This window comes from Lemur catta, chromosome 11 (assembly GCF_020740605.2).
Source record: "Lemur catta isolate mLemCat1 chromosome 11, mLemCat1.pri, whole genome shotgun sequence".
Taxonomy (NCBI): Eukaryota; Metazoa; Chordata; class Mammalia; order Primates; family Lemuridae; genus Lemur; species Lemur catta.
In genome coordinates, this window is record NC_059138.1 from 83,100,606 (window position 1) to 83,111,667 (window position 11,062).

Sequence of the window (11,062 nt, forward strand, 5' to 3'; positions counted from 1 at the left end):
CTGAAGTGGCCCAAAAAAAAAGTCAACTTCCAAGGAAGGATACCAGCGGTCCTCTGGGGTTGGACTTTTCAAATTGTGGGCTTCAAAGCAATCTAGTATGTGCCAAGAAGAATTTTCTTAAAAGTGGAATAGAGGAGTGGAATGAAATGGATAATTCCAAGCACAGTGTGTGCTGATGTTAAATCTTTCCTAACTTTGGAACCCTAGCACTATGGGAAAATCTAGGAAATTGGGGGTAATGTCTGGAGCTGTGTGTGTATATGTACAAGTAAATTTGAAAATGATAAGACCATTCACATGTGGAGCTCAGGCATACTGAGGCTGAGTATAATTATGGAGAAAAAGGCTTCTGGCCCCTGCCCTGAGCCTCAGACCCACCAGTGAGGACACTATGCTCTCATTCACTGCAGTGCTCACCCAAGGACAAGAATGACATCTGAATGCTGGACTCCCTTTGGAGACCCTTTACCATGAGGCCATAGTAAAAACCATTGACTCCCTCAGAGAAGGGAAACTCACCCTGGTGTTCTTGAACTTACCACAAGGAACAGGGACCCCAGGGAGAAGTAAAGGACTTCCATAATTGTATGGGATGGAAAAATCATTTAATTTGAATATTTAAAGAAATAGGACCTAATTTTATATCCCAAGTAAAGAAGGTCATATTGTTTATATAAATATTTATCAGCTATGATAAGTTGTATTGGTCCATTAAAAAGGGTGACTTTTAAATGTGACTTGTGGATCACACACACACCAAAAAAACAAATATGCTATGTTGTGAGGAGGATGGCAACTGTTACTAATGTTAAAATCTGAGTTCCCACAGTTCTCACTCCCTATTGTACTCATTCCTGGGGAAAGAAGGATGCATGGGTATACATATGTGTGTTTGTGTAGATGTTAAAAAATGGAAGAAGAAAATCTCAGTCTATTAAGAATGTCCTTATTATTATTTTTAATTTTGGAAGTTTCTAATGACAGCTAGAGAAAATTACCTAAGTGGAAAAGAAGATATAAGCTTTGAAAAACAAAGAAGTAGGCTATGAAAAAGCTTTTAGATGATCTTAAAAGTGGAAACTCTGATGTGCCTCAGAGATTTGTCTCCAAAGTGTCCTCAGACATAAATGTGGTCACACAAGCTCCTCTTCTACAGACAAGACGCCTGGGCCCCACAGAATCTCCTGGACAGAGGAGAGTCTTCATCTCCCATTCTTCTTACATGCTCACGGCACACACACACACACACACACACACACACACACACACACCCCATCCACATGTTTCTCCCTGAGAACAAAACTAAATGTGGGCTTCAGCAAGGCAATGACTCAAAAAAAAAAAAAGACCAATGTCACATAACTAGACATGTTGAAGGAGACGACATTGTTTTTCCTACCCTATCAGTCAGTATTGGGTTGAACCTCATGACTCTGCCAATAATTGATTGTTTGACTTACAAGAATGACAATTCCACACAGTTCAGCCTAATATTTATAGAGTTCCCACTATGTACAGAACCCATAAGGATAATTACATTTGATGTACTGGTTTCAGAAAATGACAAAGCAAATGACAGTTGCACCCTGATGATGAAATCACGAAAGTCATAAAAAGAATAATGGGGAAGCATTCTTTAAGACAAAGTGTTTGCAGGGGTGGGAAGTTAACGAGCAAGAACATAGAAAGGCCATCAGCACATCCTCATCACTGAATGCATACAGTTCACAAGGCATTCGCTCCCTATCCTCAAGCACCTACGACTCAGCTGAGATGTAATGCATGGGAAAAAGCTGAACCTAAGATTATATAATAATCACTTGGGACAGATAAACTGACATAAAGGATATCAAACTGGACAGGTCCTTAGAATTCAAATAGTCTAAAGCCTGGCAGCTTGGCGGGCCACTCCTGGGATTAGACCCCTGCCCTTCCGGTTGTGGGGCCTCCTCAGGCAACGCTATAGACTCTTGTCCCCTCAGATCCCTCCGCCGCGCGGCAGGCTGCGCCGCCAAGGGCCTCCCCTCAGGGGCAGCCTCCTCAGAGGTCATAGGCCACCACCTTCGTTCGCCATAGACGCCCCAGCGCGATCGCCCGCACGGCTGAGGTGCCAGCTGTTGTCATGTCTGCCACAGGGGATCGAGACCCCACCCAAGCCGGCCAGGAAGGCCCGGTAAGCCCGGCGGGAGCGTGGGCCGGAGCCGATGACGGGGCGGCCGGCCGCTCCGGCCCCTACTACGGCGTCGTGGCGCCCGTGGTGGAGGCGGCCGGAGTCGCCAGGCCTGTGGGAGGCCTCGGGGAGGAGGCGGGTGGCCCCGCGGCAGCCCTGGCCGGAGCCCCTGAGGGCGGGAGCACTGAGGAGGACTCGGACATCGGGCCAGCGGTGGCGGAGGAGGAGGAGGAGGCGGAGGAGGAGAACGTGTCGCCGGGGGGCCCAGACAGGATGGTGGACGCCCGTCAGTTCCCCATGGCGGGCTTTCGCTTCATGTTCCTGGATCTGGTCCACTTCTTTCTCCACCGCCTCTACTACAACGACCACATCCTGATCAGGGCCCCCGGCGTCCGCCTGCTGGTGACACACCGGCGCCCGACGCCCAGCGGCGATGGCGGCGAGGGCGGCGAAGGCGCGAGCGACGTCCCGATGGTGCCCCAGGCGCCCGAGAGGCCGGGCGCGAGGGCCGCGGCCCGGGAGGGCGAGGGCGAGGGCGAGGGCGAGGGCCGCGGCCCCGACCTCCTCCCGGCGGGCGCGTCAGGCCGGGAGCCCGAGCAGCCGGCAGGCGGCGCCGCACAGGAGGCAGAAGAAGAGGAAGAAGAAGAGATGATCGTGACCGCCCATGAAGTCACTAAATACCAGTACGAGAACTGGGATGACGAAGACACCCAAGAATATATCGGTGGGGGAGCAAAAGAAGCAGAAGAAGAAAAAGAGAAAGAAGACGAAGGACCTCAAACGGACATGGACCCGGGAGAGGGGGAGCCTGGAAAATCCAGTTGGGAGGAATAGAAAGAAAACGATGGAGAAAGAAGAATAGATCCAGTCTTCACTTTTTTTAGGGTTCTCGTTTTTGAGAACCCCAAGGGAATTTCATTGATACTGATTTCATTTCAAAATTCATCACCCAAACAGTGATATCTGAGTTTTCTCTTACCTTTTACAGATATGTTTGACAGCATTTGTTGAAGTTAAAAATAAGAGTTTGTTTTAAGTGAATAAGTTGAAATATGGACAGATGTTTTCAAGATAAATAACACTCATATCTCTGTTTTACCTCTTTTTGTTTTGGCCCACTTTAACTTCAATTGAAAGAGATCATTTGTCACCATTTGTAAGCTTATTTTAAATGATTTTATTGCAGTCAAAATAATTAAAATATCAACTTTAAAACAGCTTTTGTAAAGAGAGAGATGAGATGGAGGTCAAGCCTTTAGTTAATGCTGCACTGTCTACTAGGTTAGTCACTTGCCATGTGTGGCTACCGAGCACTTGAAATGTGGCTAGTTCGATCTGGAGGTGCTGTAAGTGAAAAATAATGTAAAATATCCCTGTGATAACTAATTACATGTTGAAATGATAATATATTGGTTTAAACAAAATATGGTATTAAAATTGCTTTCACAAGAAAAAAAAAGAAAAAGCCTAATGCTTTAAGAGGTTTGGCATTTTAACATACCAAAGGTTATTCTGCTCATTAGAGTCACGTTAAAAAATGTTTAAAGGCAGTGCTTCACTGATTTAAATATTGCTTAGAGGTCAAGGAGGGTTAAGACCAAATAAATGCCACTGAATTTCACAAGTAGGTGAAGATGGGCAAAAAAATAAATTCCTGAGGAATCAAATATTTAAATAGAAAGGCTGCTGGTTAAACATGACAGACTGACCGCTTGTGCTCATTTCCATCTCATCTCAAAGCCCAAAGAAAATGACAGCAAAGGAATAAAAAAGGCATAAATATACAAGCACAAGAACAGGAGAAGCAGCATTAGTGGTAAGGCAGTTCAATACATTTTATAGAAGCTGAAAAATAGGATGAAAGAGTGGAAACAAATCAGCAGAACATAGGAAACTACCAAAATAAAAGTGCCTGTGCAAGAGCAACCAGTGAAAAGGCAGCCAATTCTCAATCCACAGTTACACACACACGAACACACTCAGAATTAGGACCTGGTTCCACCAAGTACTGTAGAAGGTGAGGATGAAGCACAACAGTGACAACAGGGGACTGTCTGAAAGCCTGGGAATACAGAATAGTTGAAATGTAAGGTCTCTTCCCTGTCGCCAACACTGGCAAGGGAAGACCGGGGTGACAGGTATGCAGCCAGTCTAGAAAAATCCAGCCTAGATTACATTGATTAAAAAAAGGCAAAGGCAAGGGTCCAAAAGGGGTGTCTCCAGGGTGAAGAAACAGAACAATTACATTATTTGATATATTGAACCTTGTATAATAATACCGATAGGCATTTGACCTGATGAAGCAAGAAGAAACAATTTTAAATAGTTCATAGAAAAATAAGCAAAATTGTTTTTTAAAAAAAGCAACTGTTAATTCCAGGGAAAACAAAGAGCTGCATGAAAAACTTAATCCTCAGATAGGACTTCATAAAAATTACAACTGCCACTCATCAAAGAATATCATTAAGAAAAAAGCAAGCCACTGTCTTAGAGAAAATACTACAAAATGTCTATATGACAAAGGACGCATATCCTGACTATATAAAGTACTATAAATCAGCAGTAAAAAGATAAGCAACCCAAATTAAAAAAACAGGCAAAAGCCTTTAACAGACACTTCACAAAAGAAGATATCAAAATTACCAATAAGCACATGAAAAGGCACTCATCAGGGACATGATAGTAAAGGAATTAAAAAGGTATGAACATAAAAAGACAGAGGACAGGAGAGGCAAAAGGAATGACAAGTATTCAGGATGACAGAAATGTTCTGTAACTTGATCTGAGTGATAGCTATGCAGGTACCCACATACGTAGAAATTCATCAGGCTGAACACTGTATACTTCATTCAACAAAAATTGTACTTCAATCTCTAAAAAGGTAATCTTAATCAGCAGTTTTTGTTATAACGTATGATTAGGGAGGGAGCAGTAGAAAAATGAATGCAAGAGAGCTAAATCCTTACCTATCTTCACCACACAAGATAGATAGACCAAGAAATAGCTGTATAAGCGTATTTTTAGGAAATCTTGTGGTTAGTAATAATTGCCTCTGTGAAGCAAGACATTGATGAGGGGGACAGGGGACTGCTGTTTTTCATAATAATCCTTTTACTAATATTTGATTTTTTTAACTGTGCATATATATTGTTCAGAGGGATCTCTCCATCCCTGGCTTCAGCAGTGGCTTATGACTCAGGCTCAGTCCAACCCATGATCCTGGCCCTTGGCCATAGAGATTTTTTTCTTCCAGGAATAGGCATAAGACCCAATTTGGGCCAATGAGAAATGTAAAGAGTTCTGTGAAAATGATTAAGGAAAAACATGCTCTTGCCTGGAGCTGCTGGCAGCCATCTTGCCACCAAGAGAGAAGAACCTGCCCAAGAAGGGGGTTGACAGGATGCACAGCACAGACGAGAGGTGGGGAGAAGGTACCTGAGCTCTGACATCTGTGGTTGAGCCCCTGGTTCCAGGCAGACCAAAGTTTGTCTAGCCCTGCCCTTTTCATAATTATAATAGGCAGTATCATATAGTGAGAAAGCACTGGACTGCTTGGATCCAAACTCCAGCTCTACTACCTACCAACTGTGTGGCCTTGGGCATGTCAATCAACTTCTTCATCTATAATATGAGAGGCAGTAATAGTGCCTACCTCACAGAATCAAATAAGTCAAAATATATAATACATACATGCATATGCATATATTTATATATACACCTATAAAAATATGCATATAGCTTTATATAGATACATTTTATATTTTAAAAGCTTATTTAAATTTATATGTATAAGAACCACATATAAATAGTTAGCTAGTTTTATTATTAGCAATTAAATGCCTTTTTTCCTTAAGCCAGTATAAGTTGAGTTTTCTGATACTTCCAAGTAGCAGGATCCCAACTAAATCAACCACCCAAAAGAGAAACCATACAAAACCAACTGAAATATTTAAGAAGATATCCATAAAACATAAATATAAACATTCTCTTTATCAGAATAAATCATTAAAAAATTAAAAAATAAATAGAAAAGGAAGAATGCTTGTAACCTTCAGGATTGATGCTGTTTTTGCCCTTACAAATAACAAGATGGAAAAGCTACAGAAAATGGGCAGAAATATAACACACAATTCACAAATAAAAAAATAGAAATGCACAAGGTTTGCTTTTTAAAAATCAAACAAATGAAATGAACCCAGAACTATTTTTTCCACTGACACAGCTAAATATTATTTTAAATTTTATTACCCAGAGTTGGCAAGTGTCTCATGGACTGCTGGTGAGAATGTAAATTGGTACAACCTTTCTGGAAGGCAATCTAGCTATAATAAAAATAAGCAAACCTTTGACACAATAATTCTTCTAGGAATTTATCTAAGCAGATGATTAAAGGTATATGCAAACATTCTCCCTTTAAGTTTGCTTACCGACTTGTATTTATATAAAGAAAAATTGGAAAATGAATAATCTAAAAAATAGGGTATTCAGCAAAATCCATATATTCCAATACCATTCAGAAATTTAAATTGTTGATGGAAAATATGTATGTACATGTAAAGAAGGATGTCCATAATTATTAAGTGAAATACACAGGTTACCAAACCATACAGTATGAGCCTGTTTTAGTTGTATAAATATTTGCATACACATATAGAAAAATATATAGTAGGATACATATCAAATTATAGTGAAATTTCTATGTGGTAGAATAATGATTTTCCTAATTTGCTGAGGTTTTTTTTTTCCTGCTTATATGTATATTTTATTCTTTCTTCAATGAACCTTTACTGACTTCCAATAAGAAAAAAATGTATTTTAAATTCATAAAAAGACACATCACCTCTCAAAGTGATTTCAGTCATGCATCTGATGCTAAAATGCACGTAAGCTGGTAGGTAGGTGGAGCGCAGATGATAAGAAAGTCAAGGGAGTGGAGTCTCTTTTAAGAAAATTTGATTGTAAAAACAAAGAGCCTTAAGAACATAAGTGGCCTACAGTCATTGAGAACCTGCACTGGAGAAGTGGAAGAGGCCAAATATGCAGAAAGAGGGAGTCACCGTGGGAGACGTCTAAGGAAGCCTCCGACAGCAGCACACAGTGCTCTCCATTCTCCAGCGGCTTCCCTTGGAGCTGGGCTGAGCTGCTTTCCCTTCACCCTGCATGCTCCTTTGCCTCTGTGCCAAGCATGCCCTGATGCTGCACTGACTCAAAAAGGGGGCAGAACTAACCCTGTGGCAGAACCCCTACTCTCAGCCTCTCGGTGTCCTAACCCCCTACGCTAGATGCAACAGGCACTGTCATCAGCAGCTTTCCCCAGGGAAGAAGATGGGGCGCCTGAAGCCCCTCCAGAGGCTACGGTACCCTTCCCCTATAGAAGAGTGAACGCCACCCCCAACTGCAGTCATAACATACACTCGACCTTAATCAAGAAAAAAAGTGAGTTTTCAACAATTCATAGGGCCTGAATGCTGTGTAAGAGCGATTATGTTTTCTTTTCATTTATTTTGAGCATATTAACAGCTGGTGACCTAGATTAAGAAATAATTTAATATGTGAAAAGGCAGACCATATCACTAAATTCCTTCACAGATGGAAGGTGGATTCAGTGAAAAGCTTCAGACAGAAGATTCAAGTAATTACTTGGAAGGCAGGGAGGAGGAATACCTACAAGTGGGTAAAATGAAGTATGGAAATGTGATAACAAAACCTGGCCCAGATCCCAAGGCCAGCAGATCCCTGGCTACTTTCTGCACAAGTAACCAGGGCCTGCAAAGGGGCAGGAAACCTTGCTAATTCAGCTGCTGAGGGAGCGGCAGGAGGATCATGTTAGTTCAGGATGAGCTTGGGTAGATATTAAAAGAAATACAATCCTCTTACTGCATTGACAGTGTGCATGTGTGGAGGGAGGGACCAGGGGTGGCCACCAAGCCTCTGGACCTGGGGACAAAGGGATCAATGCCCCTCTGCCCAGCTCCACGGGTTCTGCCAGAACTGGGGGGCAGCCTAAGTTTGGGTCTGAAGAGGGAAATTCACTGTCATAGGGAGCAACACGACAAATCTGACTTCCAGTAAAACAGGAAAACACTAAACACCCCATATCCCAGGACGGAAAATACTGCCACGTGAAGGAAAACACAGTTCAACTGATACCAGTCATGGGCTCGTTAGCCGGTGTTCATTTTCAAGTACAATGCTCAAGCTACAATAGAAATGTACTTTGCTCAGAACGCAAATGATGACATTAGAGCAGTCAGATACAGCAGTGACCAGGAGAGCCAGGCAAACCAGGTGCCCAGTACAATACCTTTCCAAGTACTTGGGGCTGTGCTTGCTATGGCCCTGGGTTCATTTGTGCACATCTCTGGATTAGAAAAATAAATTACTGTGGCCAGTTAACTAAGGGGCTTGCAAAACAGTAGTGAACACAACCGTGCGGGATATGGATTTTTTAAAATGCAATATAAAACATCCCCCTTTGTGCTGCAATATGCAGAAAAGAACTGTTAGGTTCGGGTCATATCTGTTTTTGACTTTCCAGAGGACACTGGCGTCAAAAGGGACACAAACATATAGACCAAAAAAAAAAAAAGTGTGTGTATCTAGATCTCTGTTTTGAACTCCCGGATTCACTCGACAGCGCCGTGTAAAGCCGTTGGTTGTTGCGATCCAGCCCTATTGGTCTAAACAGAGATTTTTTCAGGTGCCTACTCTGCCGAATCCTTCTCTTCTACCGCACTCAAGTAGCCACAAAATGCGGCCCCCACCCCGCCCGCCCCGCGCCCCGAGGAAGGACGGTTGCCGCAATCTCCTGCCGGGATCTGCGGGCCGCGGCGTCCCCGTGAGCCGCCTGCGGGCGAGCTGCGGGCGCCGGGGGATGCGCTCCGCTCCGGGTGCAGCGGGCGAGCGACCGCACCTGCGCCTGCCCGACGCCGGGCCGGGGACAGCGACCATCCGGGCGGGCTCCGGGAGCCATACCAGCCGCGCAGGGGGTTCCGGGGGCGGGCACATCCCGCGCCTCGGGGCCCGGGTCCCCACAACGCCCGGGTCCCGCCTTGCTGCAGTCACCGCGCGGAGGGCAAGGCGTCCCCGCGTCCCCGCGTCCCTGCGCCCCCGGCCCGGCTCCGCAGAGCGCCGCACTCGGGGCTCTGGCCCCGCACCGCCGCCGCCGGTGCCCTGCCGGCCGCGCCCGCGCCTCATGCCACCTGCCCGGCCGCCCGCCGCCCTCTGCCGACCTTTTCCTGCGCGCGGTTGAGTCGCTTCTGGACGTTCTTGGCGAAGATGCCCGTCTTGATGTCGGCCATGGCTGCGGGTCCCGGGAGCTGCGGGGAGCGGAGCGCGCGGCGGGGCCGGCGGCGGCGCGGAGGAGCGGGAGGAGGAGGAGAGGGAAGAGGAGGAGCGGGAGGAGGAGGAGAGGAGCAGAGGAGGAGCGGGAGACGCGAGGAGCAGAGGAGGAGCGGGACAGGCGAGGAGCAGCCGAGCGCTAGCGGGGTGAGGGCGGGGCGCGGCGGCGGGGCGGGCTTAAAGCGACAGAGCGGAGGCGGGACGCGCCGGCACTTGCTGTGACACGGGGTGATGGGGAGTGGGAGGAGAAAAAAAGAGGGAAGAAGCCAGAAGCCAAAATAAAATGTCCAGCTAGTGCCTACAGTGATGGGGAGTGAGTCGGGAGGAGAAAGGGAAGGAAGCCAGCAGCAGCCCCAGGCCCCAGCAGCTCAGGGGTTCTTTCCACGTAGAGTTTGTGTCGGGGGACAGTGAGAGGGCCTGATTCTTTCCAGGAAAAAAAAGGAAAAAGAAAAGCTGGGAATAGGTGGGATAAAATGGAAGGAGAACCCCAGGGATGTGGAAGCCGGTGGGATTGGAGCTGCTCCAAAGCCGAGGGTGATGGGCTGGTCACCTGCAGCTCTTTGCAGTACCCCGCTGACTGCCCTGGCCAGAGACTGCCCCTCACCCACCCTGGGTGTTCCAGGAGAAGGACTGCAGGTTGCCCTGCCCTCGGGAGGCTCAGAGCCCAGCGCGGGGTGGGGTGGACCGGGGCTGCAGGGAAACCAAGTCACTGCAGGCTGGTGGAGCAGCAGGAGAGAGGTTGGGGGAGAGGAAAGGAGGGAGGGTCATCACTGACACCCGTTTAAACTTTACGACAAGACTGGAGGGAAGGGGGTCGGTGCTATGATTTTGTCCTCTCTGAGATTCCTGTGCTGAGCATGAATCCTCACATAGGCACTGTCTCAGAAATGGAGCCTTGCATCAACATGGAAGACCCAGGCCTCCTAACTTGTTACTTCCTTACAAACCTTCTGGCAGCCTCACCAGAGATTCACCGTTCTCCATATTCTTAGCAGGAGTAAAAATAATAGGGATAAATTTGTCCTACACCTACCCAGAGCTCTCGAAGGCTCTGACCATTCATACTCAGACTATTCATACTCAGTTTTTGATGAGGGTGTTGAGGAGAGGAAGGCAGGTGGTGCCCAGCAAACAGAGATAGGGAGTGGATCAGGAACCTGAATCCTGTGAGTCCAGGTGAGGATCCCACTGCACCCCTGGAGAAAACTGTCACGTTGGTAGACCCCAGTGAATTTCCCCCTGGTGTCCACTCCTGTAGTCCCTTCACCTGGATTCTGGAATGGTGCTGTGACTAGCTTTAATCAATAAGATGTGGTGAAAGTGACGCTGTGCCGATTCCAGGCCTCAGCCTTGAGAAGCTAGTCAGGCATTGCACTCTGGGGAGCCGTGTGCTTCTGTATAGGTAATTCAACTACCCTCCTATAAAAAAGGCCAAGGAAAGGGCACGTGGAAAGGGAGAGGCCCTGAGATTACTTAGGGAAAAAAGCCAAGGTATCCCAGCATCCCAGCTAAGCCCAGCCTCCAGGCAACTCACTGGCAGAATGCAGCCAT

The 11,062-nt window shown here is 46.3% G+C and overlaps 1 protein-coding gene across 2 annotated transcripts in view; it reads right to left on the reverse strand.

The window, feature by feature from the left end:
• AMPH (amphiphysin) overlaps nucleotides 1-9,510 on the reverse strand; it is a 222,960-nt gene extending 213,450 nt beyond the window's left edge. For both annotated transcript variants that reach the window (XM_045564376.1, XM_045564375.1), the window contains exon 1: nucleotides 9,403-9,510. In XM_045564376.1, the coding sequence (XP_045420332.1) occupies nucleotides 9,403-9,471 (69 nt within the window). In that variant the 5' untranslated portion in view covers nucleotides 9,472-9,510. The remainder of the gene's footprint in view (nucleotides 1-9,402) is intronic.
• Between the last annotated feature and the right edge of the window lie 1,552 nt (nucleotides 9,511-11,062).